Source organism: Lampris incognitus, chromosome 9 (assembly GCF_029633865.1).
Source record: "Lampris incognitus isolate fLamInc1 chromosome 9, fLamInc1.hap2, whole genome shotgun sequence".
Taxonomy (NCBI): Eukaryota; Metazoa; Chordata; class Actinopteri; order Lampriformes; family Lampridae; genus Lampris; species Lampris incognitus.
This window is the reverse complement of record NC_079219.1, coordinates 1,800,655-1,818,551: the sequence shown is the minus strand read 5'-3', so window position 1 is coordinate 1,818,551 and position 17,897 is coordinate 1,800,655. Positions and strand designations below refer to the sequence as shown.

The 17,897-nt window shown below is 47.0% G+C and overlaps 1 protein-coding gene across 4 annotated transcripts in view; it reads right to left on the bottom strand.

Moving 5' to 3' along the window:
- Positions 1–17,897, bottom strand: part of LOC130117738 (myelin-associated glycoprotein-like) — a 55,865-nt gene that overhangs the window by 7,608 nt on the left and 30,360 nt on the right. For all 4 annotated transcript variants that reach the window (XM_056285925.1, XM_056285924.1, XM_056285927.1 and 1 more), the window contains 3 exons: positions 2,803–3,060; positions 1,512–1,772; positions 611–919 (listed from right to left, as the gene is read on the bottom strand). In XM_056285925.1, coding sequence (XP_056141900.1) covers positions 611–919; positions 1,512–1,772; positions 2,803–3,060 — 828 coding nt within the window. The remainder of the gene's footprint in view (positions 1–610; positions 920–1,511; positions 1,773–2,802; positions 3,061–17,897) is intronic.

Sequence of the window (17,897 nt, the reverse complement as noted above, 5' to 3'; positions counted from 1 at the left end):
TGGAAGTGGAATAAAGCTGCTCCATTTTTGCAGTGGTTAAGGGAGGTGTTGTCCTTTCTACCGTTAGAAAAGCTCCGATATAAAATATGTAAAACCCACAAAAACTTTACTTTGACCTGGAGTCCTTTCATAGACTTTATTGAAGGTTTTCCATTTTATTGAATGTACTTTTTATTTACCTGGTTGTAACGACAATAGTTACAGATATATGTGTACAACTTTATATCGTCTCCAAAAACATGGTTATCATGTGAAATTGGAATAAGAAATCCCTGCATAGTCCTTTTTTTTTCTTTTCTTGAGCCTTGGGGTGGGGGGGGGATTCCTACATGTTTCTTTTGTTGTTGTTCGTGTGTCTTGTACACCTGTTCCAAAAAACTTGAAAATTGGAAAATAAAGTTTTCAAAATGAATTTAATTATGATGCCTTCAAACAAAAAAGCTACACTGTGGCATTTTAACGAGAAAATAAGGACAAAAGAAAAAGCAGAGGAAGATGAAAAAGAAGAGATTATTAAAGAAAAAGGAGGAAAAGAAGAGCGAGCATAAAACACAGACACACGAGGAGGATGAACAGACACCCCCCCCCCCCCCCAAGTCTCAGTACTCACTCTCCTGCTGAAGCTCCAGGTGAACGCTCTCTGTCCCATACGCATTGGTGATGCTGCAGTGGACGTTGACCGCCGGGCCGCCGCTTCCCACTCGTTCACCTTTCTCCCGCATCTTGATCATGCCTGTGGAGGTGTGTCCATCGGTGTGCGTGTAGAAGTTGTACCGGCTGTCTGTTTCATTGATGGTGATGTTGAGATCGGGCAGATAAAACTCTATGGTGGGTTCGGGGTTGCCCGTGGCCATGCAGACACACTGGACCCCCTCTCTCACCACCGTGCACTTCGACTCCTCCAGGAGCACCGGGGCGTCTGAGGGAAGAGGAGGAGCAGTGAAGAGATGAGGCGTGTGTGTATGTCATGTCTAACGTGTGTAGCCTTAGCTGGGATAACAAGGTAACTGTACGAATCAGCACAGCAAGATAAGTGGACTACGAACCGTGGGCTGCTCACACAGTTATGCTTCATAACCGCATCTTGGTAGGTATATTCTAGTTTTTCAATGTTGTTTTTCTCATTTAACCTTTATTGAAACAGGAAGAGTCCTGGAGATAAAAAAAAAACTTTTTTGAGGGACACCTGACCAAGATAGTGCACTGCAGCAACCACAAAACGTTAAAAAAAACATGAAGGATACAGAAGAATCTAGAATGGAGAGGTTAGTGCATCCACCTCGTGAAAAGTAATTGAAGTCGTGCACAGCAAAGTCTTTTACCGTGGACTTGAACTCGGCCAGACATGCAAATCTGTGTGAAAACGTAACCTCAGCTTGGACAGTATTTGCTGACCTGAGTTTTTTTTCTTTGACAAACTACATCTTCATTTTTTCTGTTTATCTACCATGAGAACAGCTGCGTGCTGCAGGGGTGTTTCATGGGCGGTTACACGCCGATGCTCCACTCACATTCAACAGTGATGTTGAGCGAGCTGCTGGCTCGGCCGTGCTCATTCTCGGCTAGACATCGGTACTGTCCGTCCCCCTGCGACGTGATCTCCACTATCTCCAGCACTGACAGCTCCTCCGCCGTGATGGTTCCCACCAGCTCGCCGTCCTTCAGCCAGGTGAGGGTGGGCGCCGGGCTGCCCTGCGTGCTGCAGTGCAACGACAGCGACGTTCCTTCCAACACCGTCAGTGAGCTGTTGACAGTCGGTTCACGGGGGGGATCTGGACAAGGCCCACACAGAACACTCATTTCTTTTTCCCACTGATAAGTACAACAAATATTTTGATCACTCAGTGTTAAAAGCGTTTACGGTCTGTAAAATTCCCCTCGATTATCTTGGTAACATTTTCTACATCGTCCAACACTACATTACTTTCATCCATCCATTCATCCATCCATTATCCATCCATCCATCATCCAAACCACTCATCCTGCTCTCAGGGTCGCGGGATGTTGGAGTCTATCCCAGCAGTCACTGGGCGGCAGGCAGGAAGACACCCTGGACAGGCCGCCTGGCCATCACAGGACACACACACACACACACACACATTTATACCTAGGGACAATGTAGTACAGCCGAGTCACCTGACCTACATGTTTTAGGACTGTGGGAGGAAACCCTCGCAGACACGGAGAGAACATGCAATCTCCACACAGAGGACGACCCGGGACGACCCCCAAGGTTGGACTACCCCGGGGCTCGAACCCAGGACCTTCTTGCTGTGAAGCGACTGCGCTAACCACTGCATCACTGTGCCCCCTATATTACTTTCACCTGATTATATTCCCATCTTGTCCCCCCCCTTTTTCTCCCCAGTTGTATCCGACCAATCACCCAACTCTTCCGAGCCATCCCGGTCTCTGCTCCACCCCCTCTGCTGATCCAACGAGGGCTGCAGACTACCACATGCCTCCTCCCATACATGTGGAGTCACCAGCCGCTTCTTTTCACCTGACAGTGAGGAGTTTCACCAGGGGGACGTAGCGCGTGGGAGGATCACACTATTCCCCCCAGTTCCCCCTCCCCCCTGAACAGGCGCCCAGACCAACCAGAGGAGGCGCTAGTGCAGCGACCAGGACACACACCCACATCTGGCTTCCCACCCACAGACACGGCCCAACCAAGGGATGCCCAACCAAGCCGGAGGTAACATGGGGATTCAAACCCGCGATCCCCATGTTGGTAGGCAATGGACTAGACCGCTACGCTACCTGGATGCCCCATAAGACACTAGTGTTTGATAGACTTACACTTGACCGCCAGGTACATGGAGGTGTTCATGACTCCGTAGCCGTTGTCCCCGACACATATGTACACCCCTTCCTGAGCAGGCGTCACGTCGTCCAGGGACAGCGAGGCATTGCTGGCCGTGTCCCACAGCAGCTCCTGGTCTCTAAACACCCAGGAGATCCGGGGAGGTGGATTACTGTCCACCTCACAGTGCAGAGTCACCGAGCTGCCCTCCATCACCTCAGAGGAGACGTTCACCCACACTGAGCGTGGCGCATCTGCAAGGAAAAGAAACAGGGAAGAAGAGCAATAAAAATCCCACAATGCATTTGTGTTCAAGGTATTGCAGAGGGTCTTGTCCACTAACTTAGTTTAGCAAAAGTCTCTCTGCTCTGAAAGCTAAAAAAAAAAGGATCCAAATGGCTCCATCATTATAATTCTATGTAGAGTAATGTGACTGTATGATACATACTGCCCTAGAAAATCATCGACCTTTGCACCTCAAACTTTCAGACCTGAACAGCAAAGCCATCCAAAGCACTTCCTATAGCACACGACCCGAGGCGTCTCCTCAACCCATTCTTCACTTCACTCAGATCTGGACACAGGCACAGGTCCATAACCTGGAAAAACGCATGCTTTGAAGTACCTCAGTGATAGTCCTTGTCCATGTTTGTGTAAACGTGCTATCCAGGGGTCCTCTCCCTGCGTGCATGGGACTTACTGCACTTCCGGTTTTGATGTTTCATTAAAATTGTTATAGCTGGTGGAAGTTGTCGTTAATTTGAGCTATCACTGGTAGCAGAGGATGGCTTCTGGAAATTACAAAGTGCCACCGGCATTTGACGAGAGAAAATCAGATGACAGCTGGAAAAATGAGGTAGAAATGTGTGACAGAACTGGACAAGAAAAAACAGGGTTTGGCAGTCGCTTTATCGCTTTCAGGAAGGGCGAGGGACAACGCACTGGAAACACCGGCGGAGGATCTGAACAAGGACGATGGCATGATGATTGTTTTAGAGAAATTAGATTCAATATTATTCAAAGAAGAAAAGGATAGGCGGTACGATGCATACACGGACTTTGACCGGATTACTAGAGACACTGGTGTATCAATGATGGACTACATTGCAGAGTCTGAAGAGACATATAACAGACTGCATAAACTTAACATGATTCTTCCAGACACTGTGTTAGTTTTCAAATGACTGGACACAGTGGGGCTACATGTCAAATTACTGGACAAATTACTGGACACAGTGGGGCTAGATGTCAAATTACTGGACAAATTACTGGACACAGTGGGGCTAGATGTCAAATTACTGGACAAATTACTGGACACAGTGGGGCTAGATGTCAAATTACTGGACAAATTACTGGACACAGTGGGGCTAGATGTCAAATTACTGGACAAATTACTGGACACAGTTGGGCTAGGTGTCAAATTACTGGACAAATTACTGGACACAGTGGGGCTAGGAGTCAAATGACTGGACACAGTGGGGCTAGGTGTCAAATGACTGGACACAGTGGGGCTAGGTGTCAAATGACTGGACACAGTGGGGCTAGGTGTCAAATGACTGGACACAGTTGGACTAGATGTCAAATTACTGGAGAAATTACTGGACACAGTGGGGCTAAGTGTCAAATGACTGGACACAGTGGGAATAGGTGTCAAATTACTGGACACAGCAGGGCTAGGTTTCAAATTACTGGACACAGTGGGGCTAGATGTCAAATTACTGGACAAATGACTGGACACAGAGGGGCTAGATGTCAAATTACTGGAGAAATGACTGGACACAGCGGGGCTAGATGTCAAATGACTGGACACAGTGGGGCTAGGTGTCAAATGACTGGACACAGTGGGGCTAGATGTCACATGACTGGACACAGCGGGGCTAGATGTCAAATGACAGGAAACAGTGGGGCTAGATGTCACATGACTGGACACAGCGGGGCTAGATGTCAAATGACAGGAAACAGTGGGGCTAGATGTGAAATGACTGGACACGGCGGGGCTAGATGTCAAATTACTGAAGAAATGACTGGACACAGCGGGGAAAGATGTCAAATGACTGGACATAGCGGGGCTAAATGTCAAATGACTGGGCACAGTGGGGCTAAATGTCAAATGAGTGGACACAGCGGGGCTTGATGTCAAATTACTGAACACGGTGGGGCTAGATGTCAAATGAATAGACCTGGCGGGGCTAGATGTCAAATTACTGGATATGACGGGGCTAGATGTCAAATGACTTGACACGGTGCAGCTAGATGTCAAATTACCGGACAGAGCGGGGCTAGGTGTCAAATGACTGGACACAGTGTGGCTAAATGTCAAATGACTGGACACAGTGTGGCTAAATGTCAAATGACTGGACACAGTGGGGCTAGATATGAAATGACTGGACACGGCGGGGCTAGATGTCAAATTACTGGAGAAATGACTGGACACAGCGGGGCTAGATGTCAAATTACTGGAGAAATGACTGGACACGGCGGGGCTAGATGTCAAATTACTGGAGAAATGACTGGACACAGCGGGGCTAGATGTCAAATTACTGGAGAAATGACTGGACACGGCGGGGCTAGATGTCAAATTACTGGAGAAATGACTGGACACAGTGGGGCTAGGTGTCAAATGACTGGACACAGTGGGCCTAAATGTCAAATGACTGGACGCAGCGGGGCTAAATGTCAAATGAGTGGACACAGCGGGGCTTGATGTCAAATTACTGAACACGGTGGGGCTAGATGTCAAATTAATAGACCTGGCGGGGCTAGATGTCAAATTACTGGACACGGTGCAGCTAGATGTCAAATTACCGGATAGAGCGGGGCTAGGTGTCAAATGACTGGACACAGTGTGGCTAGATGTCAAATGACTGGACACAGTGGGGCTAGATATGAAATGACTGGACACGGCGGGGCTAGATGTCAAATTACTGGAGAAATGACTGGACACAGCGGGGAAATATGTCAAATGACTGGACACAGTGGGCCTAAATGTCAAATGACTGGACACAGCGGGGCTAAATGTCAAATGAATGGACACAGCGGGGCTAGATGTCAAATTACTGGACACGGCGGGGCTAGGTCTCAAATTACTGGACACGGCGGGGCTAGATGTCAAATGACTTGACACGGTGCAGCTAGATGTCAAATTACTGGACACAGCGGGGCTAGGTGTCAAATGACTTGACACAGTGGGACTAGATGTCAAATGACTGGACACAGTGGGGCTAGATGTCAAATGACTGGACACAGTGGGGCTAGATGTCAAATTACTGGAGAAATGACTGGACACAGTGGGGCTAAGTGTCAAATGACTGGACACAGTGGGGCTAGATGTCAAATTACTGGACAAATGACTGGACACAGAGGGGCTAGATGTCAAATTACTGGAGAAATGACTGGACACAGCGGGGCTAGATGTCAAATGACTGGACACAGTGGGGCTAGGTGTCAAATGACTGGACACAGTGGGGCTAGATGTCACATGACTGGACACAGCGGGGCTAGATGTCAAATGACAGGAAACAGTGGGGCTAGATGTCACATGACTGGACACAGCGGGGCTAGATGTCAAATGACAGGAAACAGTGGGGCTAGATGTGAAATGACTGGACACGGCGGGGCTAGATGTCAAATTACTGAAGAAATGACTGGACACAGCGGGGAAAGATGTCAAATGACTGGACATAGCGGGGCTAAATGTCAAATGACTGGGCACAGTGGGGCTAAATGTCAAATGAGTGGACACAGCGGGGCTTGATGTCAAATTACTGAACACGGTGGGGCTAGATGTCAAATGAATAGACCTGGCGGGGCTAGATGTCAAATTACTGGACATGACGGGGCTAGATGTCAAATGACTTGACACGGTGCAGCTAGATGTCAAATTACCGGACAGAGCGGGGCTAGGTGTCAAATGACTGGACACAGTGTGGCTAAATGTCAAATGACTGGACACAGTGGGGCTAGATATGAAATGACTGGACACGGCGGGGCTAGATGTCAAACTACTGGAGAAATGACTGGACACAGCGGGGCTAGATGTCAAATTACTGGAGAAATGACTGGACACGGCGGGGCTAGATGTCAAATTACTGGAGAAATGACTGGACACAGTGGGGCTAGGTGTCAAATGACTGGACACAGTGGGCCTAAATGTCAAATGACTGGACACAGCGGGGCTAAATGTCAAATGAGTGGACACAGCGGGGCTTGATGTCAAATTACTGAACACGGTGGGGCTAGATGTCAAATTAATAGACCTGGCGGGGCTAGATGTCAAATTACTGGACACGGTGCAGCTAGATGTCAAATTACCGGATAGAGCGGGGCTAGGTGTCAAATGACTGGACACAGTGTGGCTAGATGTCAAATGACTGGACACAGTGGGGCTAGATATGAAATGACTGGACACGGCGGGGCTAGATGTCAAATTACTGGAGAAATGACTGGACACAGCGGGGAAATATGTCAAATGACTGGACACAGTGGGCCTAAATGTCAAATGACTGGACACAGCGGGGCTAAATGTCAAATGAATGGACACAGCGGGGCTAGATGTCAAATTACTGGACACGGCGGGGCTAGGTGTCAAATTACTGGACACGGCGGGGCTAGATGTCAAATGACTTGACACGGTGCAGCTAGATGTCAAATTACTGGACACAGCGGGGCTAGGTGTCAAATTACTGGACACAGTGGGGCTAGATGTCAAATGACTGGACACAGTGGGGCTAGGTGTCAAATGACTGGACACAGTGGGGCTAGATGTCAAATGACTGGACACAGTGGGGCTAGATGTCAAATGACTGGACACAGTGGGGCTAGATGTCAAATGACTGGACACAGTGGGCCTAAATGTCAAATGACTGGACACAGTGGGGCTAGATGTCAAATGACTGGACACAGTGGGGCTAGATGTCAAATGACTGGACACAGTGGGGCTAGATGTCAAATGACTGGACACAGTGGGGCTAGGTGTCAAATTACTGGACACGGCGGGGCTAGATGTCAAATGACTTGACACGGTGCAGCTAGATGTCAAATTACTGGACACAGCGGGGCTAGGTGTCAAATTACTGGACACAGTGGGGCTAGATGTCAAATGACTGGACACAGTGGGGCTAGGTGTCAAATGACTGGACACAGTGGGGCTAGATGTCAAATGACTGGACACAGTGGGGCTAGATGTCAAATGACTGGACACAGTGGGGCTAGATGTCAAATGACTGGACACAGTGGGCCTAAATGTCAAATGACTGGACACAGTGGGGCTAGATGTCAAATGACTGGACACAGTGGGGCTAGATGTCAAATGACTGGACACAGTGGGGCTAGATGTCAAATGACTGGACACAGTGGGCCTAAATGTCAAATGACTGGACACAGTGGGGCTAGATGTCAAATGAGTGGACACAGCGGGGCTAGATGTCAAATGACTGGACACAGCGGGGCTAGATGTCAAATGAGTGGACACAGTGGGGCTAGATGTCAAATGACTGGACACAGTGGGCCTAAATGTCAAATGACTGGACACAGTGGGGCTAGATGTCAAATGAGTGGACACAGTGGGGCTAGATGTCAAATGACTGGACACAGCGGGGCTAGATGTCAAATGAGTGGACACAGTGGGCCTAAATGTCAAATGAGTGGACACAGTGGGGCTAGATGTCAAATGACTGGACACAGCGGGGCTAGATGTCAAATGAGTGGACACAGTGGGGCTAGATGTCAAATGAGTGGACACAGTGGGGCTAGATGTCAAATGAGTGGACACAGTGGGGCTAGATGTAAAAGACAAACAGCTTCCTCTCGCTGCTTGTTCAACAGTTACGTTCGCATCAATGACACTGGTACAAAAAAATGTCTTTTGGTATCAAAAAATCACAGGTAGCAGTCAGAATTCACATGAGGGAAGATGCTGCACTTTACACGGATGTTACCACTAAAAAGGAGGGCAAGAAAGCACGATGTCGCCGCTCTGGTGGCTGAGCGGAATAACCCGCCATTCTTGTAACCCGCTCGTTGTGTGGCCGGGAGGTTCGTATCCCAGACTCACCGTATCCGGTCACGGCCAGAGCGTCCACGGGGTAAGGCATCCATTAGGCCACCCTTACCCGAGGGATAGTGGGTGTAGATCGGTGTAGTGTTGGGGGACTTGTCGTTCTCCAGCGACCCCTCTGGCCCACCCGGGCGCCTGCAGCCAAGCAACTGAAAGCATTCTCCCTACGCCTCCTTCGCGGCCTGAAGGTGATGCAGTCCATGTGAGGCTGCAGCGTGTAAACTAGCGAGAGCAGCCGACACGAGTTTGAAGGAAGCTGGTGTTACGACTGTCTCCTTCCTGTGGAAACGTGAGCCAGGGGAGTTATTCCACAAGGGTTCCGGCCATATGCCACTGGGTTAATCGGGTGGGATAAGGGGAAAAACTAGAAATACATTTATAAAGAAAAGAAAAGAAAGCACAATGTCCAGGTCAGGCAAGGATGCTGCTGCCTGGTACAAATCCACTGGACAGGTACGGGAGCAGAAGAATATGTGCTATTTGCCTAAGTACATTTCACTGGGTAAAAGACTGTCCACACAAAACCAACATGTGAAAACAACAAGAAAACATAGACAAAGAGAAAGAATGTAACATATCAATTTTCCAACCAATGCATATCTGACACGGAAATATTTATGGTTGAATCACTGGGGGGCGGTACGGTGGCACATTGGTTAGCACGGTCGCCTCACAGCAAGAAGATCCTGGGTTCAAGCCCCGGGGTAGTCCAACCTTGGCGGGGTCGTCCTCTGCGTGGAGTTCGCATGTTCTCCCCGTGTCTGCATGGGTTTCCTCCAGGGGCTCCGGTTTCCTCCCACGGTCCAAAGACATGTAGGTCAGGTGACTCAAAGACATGTAGGTCAGGTGACTCAAAGACATGTAGGTCAGGTGACTCAGCCGTTCTAAATTGTCCCTGTGTGTGTGTGTGTGGGTGTGATGGCCTGGCGGCCTGTCCAGGGTGTCTCCCCGCCTGCCGCCCAGTGACTGCTGGGATAGGCTCCAGCATCCCCGCGACCCTGAGCGCAGGATGAGTGGTTTAGATCATGGATGGATGGGTGGATGAATCACTGGGATCTGCAGTCATTGATACTGCGTGTACAAGAACAGTTGGTGGAGAAAAGTGGCTTGACAATTAGATCAGCGGAATTAACGATACTGAGGCAAGAAAAATACCAAAAGTAAAAAGTAATAAGGCTTTCAAATTTGGTGATGGGAGAGTTGTACACTCCACTAAGAAAGTAAAACTTCCAGTCAAGATAGGCCAGAGCAAGTGCTGGATAGAGACTGAAGTAGTCCCAGTAGATATTCCTTTACCTTTGAGTAAAACATCATTGAAAAGAACGGGTGCAGTCTTAGATACTGAGAATGATAAGGCAGCCATGTTCAAGCGGTCAGTTAAACTTGATCTAATCTCATCAGGACACTATTGTGTGACTATAAGAGACGAAGAGGACCAAGAAACAGCTTGTGAGAATATGGTCCTTACCATAACAGGGAATATGACTATAGAGGAAAAGCACAGAGTACTACCGAAGCTTCACAAACAATTTGGACATGTATCAGTTGATAAACTGCAGAAGTTACCCATCAGTTCAAATAATTATGATCATGATATTATTTCTATTCTAAAACAGCACGCGAACAACTGTGAAACATGTATGTATACATCTACACATATATACAGCAAACCTAAACCTGCAGTGGGTTTGCCAGTGGCATCCAGAGACAATGGAACTGTGGCAGTGGACTTGCCTGAACTAGAGTCAGGGGTATGGTATCGTCACGTAATCCACCACCTCACATGCTTTAGCACAGGTAGCACTGTAACAACAAAGAAACCCAGTGAGATGGTAAAGCATTTCACCCATTCCTGGATAAGTGTTCATGGTCCTCCACAAAGACTGTTCACCGACACTGGGGGTGAGTTCAATAATGAGGACATGAGCGACATGGCAGAGAACTTTAAACATCGAAGTAAAAACCACAGCTGCCTACAGTCCATGAAGCAACGGCCTTTTAGAAAGACACAATCAGACCCTCACTGAGATCTTGTTAAAGGTAAAGCAGGACACAGGCCTGCCTCAGAATTGCATCTCTGCTCTTCACAGATGATGTGGTTTTGTTGGCTTCATCAGATCATGACCTCCAGCGTGCACTGGGGCGGTTTGTAGCTGAGTGTGAAATGGCCGGGATGAGAGTCAGCACCTCCAAGTCTGAGGCTATGGTTCTCTACCGGAAAATGGTGGATTGCTCCCTCCGGGTTGGGGATGAGTTGTTGCCTCAAGTGAAGGAGTTCAAGTATCTCAGGGTCTTGTTCACAAGTGAGGGTAGGATGGAGCGGGAGATTGACAGGCGGTTTCATGCAGCATCAGCAGTAATGTGGACGTTGTAGGGGACCATTGTGGTGAAGAGGGAGCTGAGCCGGAAGGCAAAGCTCTCAATTTACCAGTCAATCTTCGTTCCAACCCTCACCTATGGTCATGAGCTTTGGGTAGTGACTGAAAGGGTAAGATCGTGGATACAAGTGGCTGAAATGAGTTTCCTCCGTAGGGTGTCTGGGCTCAGCCTTAGACATAGGGTGAGGAGCTCAGACATCTGGAGGGAGCTTGGAGTAGAGCCACTGCTCCTTTGCATCGAAAGGAGCCAGTTGAGGTGGTTTGGGCATCTGATTAGGATGCCCCCGGGGCACCTTTCTTTGGAGGTTTTCCAGGCACGTCCAACTGAGGAGAGACCGCGAGGTAGACCCAGAACTTGCTGGAGGGACTGCATTGTTGTTAGCAACCTTTTTGTTGAAAAAAAAACAGAGGCTGCCTTGGCTGCATTTTTTATTCACACATGTGTTCCTAAATACATGCAGGGAGCTTGGGCGGGGTCCCTTATTTCTCCACATAGAAGGTGGCAACCCTAGAACAAACAGACATACAGAGAATCCTTCCATTTTATTTAGATAGGTTGCTGATGATCATAATAACATAAGCTAATGTTGAGTCTCATAGAGCTAACTTGAATGCGATAGTGAACATCAAAAAGTTCATTTGTAGAGCCATAAATTAGCCAGCTGACTAGCAAAAAAATGGATAAGCTACATTATTTCCTGCTGCTAGGAGCTCCTTGCACCTTTTGTTTTAAGATAAGGGAAAGTTATTTTAATTAGCCATATGCATAATGGCATTTCAACGAAGTTTTGTGTTAGAGTCTGTGTTATTCTAAATTTTGACACCAAGATTTTAATTTTCACTGCAAATGTATATCGGTTCCAAATATCGGTTATTGGTCCCCTTGATTACTAATAATCGGTATCGGCCATGAAACCCCCCCCCAAAAAAAACAACAACCATATCGGTCGACCCACGTTGTGCAGTATTAATAAAGACATGCATACCTGTCAGTAATAACATAACGAAATTACATTCTAGTGCATAATTACATTCTTGCTATTCATACAGTTCCCAGTTGGCGGTTTGTTTGTGTGTTGCTCTGTTTGCTTTTAACTTTAATAACTAATAATTTTTAACAACTCCTTGGGACCATTAGATTATTTTAGTTGATTTCATGGTTCGCATCTATTATCATTTTATGGATTTTATTTGATCATCATCTCCTGCACTGAATTGATCACATTGAATCCTCCAATTCTGTGGCACTGGGGCTGTATATATGTCGCTTGTTTCTAGCCTGTAACTAAGCTAACCAAAAAATTATGTCAACTTTACCCTGTAAGGTCTGTGTGCTACTAAAGAAAGCAAATAGAAAGATCGCTGACCTTGAAGAGGATGTTCAAAAGCTTTCTGATGAACTCCATAAGAAAGACTCCCTTTTGACCTGCTTCATGCACATGGCTTCTGGGCAATCCAAACGGATTACCTCTCTCAGTGCAACCATCCAGGACACAGTTCTGTGGGACCCCTCCACTTGTCCATGGCTATCATCCTGCTTGACATCTAACCACCAGTCGTCCTGGGCCGAAGTGATGGTCCGCAGTTGTTAGACGGGGCTGCCATCCCCCTCGCCTAAACCTCTCCAACTGCTACACGACCCTATCTGATGACACTCTGGTCCACCCAGCTGATGTTCCTGCGGTTCCGACGCATCCCGATCTGGGCCTTTCTGTGAAAATGGCACCTGCTGACACTGCAGCTTCCCTGCTAGTGGCTAGTAGTGTTCAGGTGGCTTGCCATTCAACTGTGAAGCCAAGAAAGCAGCCCTCATCCCAAGTGATGACCTCCTCTTCTCGTCATAAGCTCCCGAAAAAGGCCGTGATTAGACGCTCTCAAAGTCTTCCTTACCCTGAGCACCCAGGGAAATCCATACTCAGAGCTGATGTTGCTGCCTTGTCACATTTGCTTGCTTAGACACCATATTCCCAGTCGGTGATTTCGACACAGTGTGGATCATGTACTCTCCTGCCACGACAACCCACAGCCGACATCTCTTTGTCCCCTTTTCTCCCCAGCCACATTGATAGTTGGGATTCCATAATCAGGAACATTTGTTTTCTCAACGCAGCCACACACTTGTTTCCCTGGAGCCACAGTCCCTTATATCCTGGATAAGCTCCCGGGGTTTATCCGCTCACTCCCATCCTCCACCAATTGAGTGATTGTTCATGTGGGGACAAACAATGCAGCTCATCAGCAGTCTGAATTAACCAAAAATAATTTTTAATGACCTTTTCGGCTTTTTAAGTACTTGTTGAAAGTATGTTTGTATTTCAGGTCCTATTCCGACATTGGCCCATGGAGCAGGGGTGTTTTAGCAGAATCCCCAGCCTGCACACATGGCTCATCTCCGCCTGCAGAGTTCACAATATAGGTTTTATTGACATTTTTAATCTGCTTTGGGATCATATCTCCCTCTTCAGAACTGACAGAGTCCACCCGAACAGGCCGGGTAGCCGAATGCTTGCAGCCAACCTGCAGCCTGTCGTACAGTCTTCTCCATGTGACTGACTGTTTACACACTTCCCCCCGGAACCTCCGTTTCCGCCTATGGTGGCACCCCACAGTACTGTTTTGTCCACTAGCTTTCCCTACTGGCCTCATCTTTCATTAACCATCTCACTGGGAATTTCAACCATCCATCCATCCATCCATTATCCAAACCGCTTATCCTGCTCTCAAGGTCGCAGGGATGCTGGAGCCTATCCCAGTAGTCATTGGGCGGCAGGTGGGGAGACAATTCCAATCTGTCTTTCACCCCAGACATAGCATAAATTCACTAATGACCTCCTCCATGCAGCTGACGCTGGTCTACTCTCTATCCTCGTCCTCCTTACCCTCATCGCAGCCTTTGATACTATACCCCATCAGCTCCTCATGGATCGTCTGGCTAGCATTGGAGTTGGGGGCATTGTGAATAGGTGGTTTGCTTCCTACCTTACAGACAGGACACATTTTATACAAATTCAGAATTACCAGTCAGAAAGTTTGATAGTTCCTTATGGAGTTCCACAGGATTCAGTGTTGGGGCCGCTCCTGTTTATTATTTACCCCCTCCCCCTTGGAAACATCTTCTGGCACTATGGTATCCATTTCCACTGCTATGCTGATGATACACAGCTTTATGTGTCCACTAAATCAACTTCCACTCTCCTGTCCAGGATCCTCACTGCTTGTTTCGATGATATACAGATATGGATTATTATCAATTATCTGAAATTCAACAGTAGTAAAACTGATCTACTTACTCCTCATTGGCACCACACTCAAAAACTAATATTTGCTCACTCCCCATTGCTGGAGCCACCATACCTGTCTTTGTTCAGGCTAAGGGCCATGGTGTTATCCAAGATAGTACCCCTTCCTTTTCCAGTCATATAAACAATGTCTCCCGGATTACCTTTGTCCATCTGTGAAATATCTTCAGACTGTGCCCTGCTTTAACATAACACTCCACGGAAGTCTTAGTCAACGCGTTGGTCACATCATGCATTGACTACTGCAATGTGATCCTGGCAGGCATCCCTAACAAACTTATTGACTGACTTCAACTCATCTAGAATTCTGCAGCACGGATAATTATATGTTCAAAGTCCACTGACCGTGTCTCTCCCCTGCTGAATCAATTACACTGGCTTCCTGTGTCACAACGGATTAATTTCAAAATTGCATTATTAACATTCAAAGCTTTTCATAATCTATCCCCTGCTTATCTCACAGACCTCCTTCAGACTTACACTCCATCTAGCTCCCTGCAGTCTTCACCAGCACATCTATTGACACTATCAGCCATCATCCTCAGCACAATGGGTGCCAGGACGTTCTCCTGTGCTGTAACCAAACTCTGGAAACTCGATTCCCCGTCACATCCGCTTACTGGACTCATTAACAGAATTCACAACTGCTTTCAAAACCCACCTTTTTAAATAAGCATACTCACTTTAACAGCATTACCAGCATCAAACTCAACTTTTTTTAAACTCCTGCTGATTTATGCTCTATTGCTTATTGTGTGTTTTATTGTTGATTGCGCTAATGTTTTTTACTGCTTTGTTTTACTGCATTTGATGTAAGGTGACCTTGAGTCTCATGAAAGGCGCCTTTAAATAAAATGTTCATTATTATTATTATTATAGTGCAATAATTAAACTAGTGCAAGAGTTGAAGATGCTAAGATTTTCATTGGGAGTGACGAAGAAGGACAGGATTAGGAATGAGTATATTAGAGGGACACCTCAGGTTGGACAGATTGGAGACAAAGCAAGAGAGGCAAGATTGAGATGGTTTGGACATATTGGGAGAAGGATGCTGAATATGGAGCTGCCAGGGAAGAGGAGAAGAGGAAGGCCAAAGAGGAGGTTTATGGATGTGGTGAGGGAGGACATGCAGGTGGCTGGTGTGACAGAGGAAGATGCAGAGGACAGGAAGAGATGGAAACGGATGATCCACTGTGGCGCCCCCTAACGGGAGCAGTCGAGAGTAGTAGTAGATACTAGTGCAATAATTAGAGTTATTCTAGTACAATAAGTACACCTATTCTAGGGCAAATTTACAATGTGTTTATTTATTCTACTTATTTTAGAACGTGTTGTTGGCTGTAGTTCTTTGTTTTGCTGAGGTTGTTTTATTTTGTTTCGTTTCCCTGTCTATTTTAACGCACTGCTCATTACTGTATTTTGTACAATGACGATAAAGGCTTCCCCTTTTGTTCTATGTCAACAAAGCATTTCCTGGCGATGACGTCATACGTCTGAATGTCTCTACAGCAAATTGCGACACACTTCTCGATAATATCTTGTTTAATATGTGCAGGAAGAAGAGCTTTATCTTCAAAGGGGAGCTTATGTCGACAGGGGAGAACGGAGCAGGTATATTGCCCCAACCCAAACGTGCCAGATTTGTGCCTGTTGTAGACCAATACTTTTGCACATTTGTCGCAACTAACGAAGTCCAGTTCGTTTCCCTCTTTGTCAGTAACCTTTGAGAAAGTTTTCAAAATGTCAGATTTGCCTTGCTTCTCTTTTGTACTGTAATTTGCTTTGGTTTTCTTTTCAGCTTCATTTGTTGACTCCATCCTTGCCCGCAGCAAAGTTAAAACCGTCCGCTCCCGCAAGATTTGCATGATCCCCACGGCATCCCAATCCCAATGCAGTCCTCTACAGTGGTTCCCAACCTGGGGTCCGTGCACCCCTTGGGGGGGTGCCTGAGAGCCCAGGCGGTGCGCAAAGCTTTTCTGCTCTGAGGTTGTCAAAGTGCGCATGTTAAATAAAAGCATAAGAACTTACTTACTGGATAAGTTATTTTATACAAAAGTCTGTCCATAAAAACATTTAAAAAGATACGTTTTTGGTCCCCTTCCCTTCTAAAATGTAGTTGAGCTACACCTAGTAACCAGACCTCCGTGACCCATCAATCTGTGCTATCAAACTTTGTGTTGTCAAGCAGTGTTGTCAGGTAGCTCCTCAGCTAGCAGCTAATGTTAGCTCATCTAACTCAGCTAGCAGCTAATGTTAGCTCACCTTGGTTTGTTCCTGCAATCAGCAGCAGGACTTTATGAATGAAACCATATGGCTGAGAAACGTAAAAGTGTGGATGACTCAGCGCCAAGAAAGAAAGTAAGGCTTTACTTCCAGAGCCACCTTAACTTTGGTTTTATGGAAGGACAGGACAAGTCTTGGCCAGAATGTGTCATGTGTGGTGAGACACTAGCTCATGACAGCATGAAGCCAAGCTAAATGAAACCACACCAAGAGACAGAACACCAAGAGACTGTTGGTGAAAGTCAGGAATGTTTTGACAGGAAACAGCAGGTGGCGCTATCAAGAAAATCCGCCGACATCAGAAAAGCATTTGAACGAGCAGGCAGTGATTTGCACAGAGCCACGGAGGTGTCATGTGAGTGTTGGCTACTAATTGCCAAGGCTAAAAAGCCACACAGTGTTGGAGAGCAGCTTAACAAACCTGCCTGTCTGAACACTGTAGAGAGGCTGTGTGGCCCGCACGCGGCTGATAAAGTGAAACCCGTCCCACTCTCTGATAACACCGTCAAAGACAGAATTGATAAGATGGCTGGAGATTGTCAGAAGCAGCTGCAGGAGAAGCTTAGGAATGTTCCCTTTTCCGTTCAGTTAGATGAAACGACAACAATGTCAGATGAGTCCATGCTCATCATTTATGTTCCATATGTTGAAACAAGACATTCTTATGTCTACCAGTCTAAACACAACTACAACACACAATTACAACAGGCCAGGATATTTTATGGCTGTGGACTGCTATCTCTCATCCAACAATCTGCCAATCTGTGAGAACCTTGCTGCATGCTGCACGGGTGGGGCTGCAGCTATGATGAGCTTGCTGACCTTCAAGCTGACTCGGGGTCAAAGAAATATTTCCAGGAGAACGGACACAAAAAGGTTTGGATAGTCAAAGGACACGCTGTTGCACCCAGACTGGCCAAACACACAGTTACAAGAGTTATCCTGCCCTTCATGCAGCACTACATGTGTCTGAGACAGCCTTCAGTGCACTGTAACAATAAACACAAAACTCGCAACACACTCCATGTACACCAGGACGTTAGGATGGCTGTCACAAGCATCGCACCCAACATCCC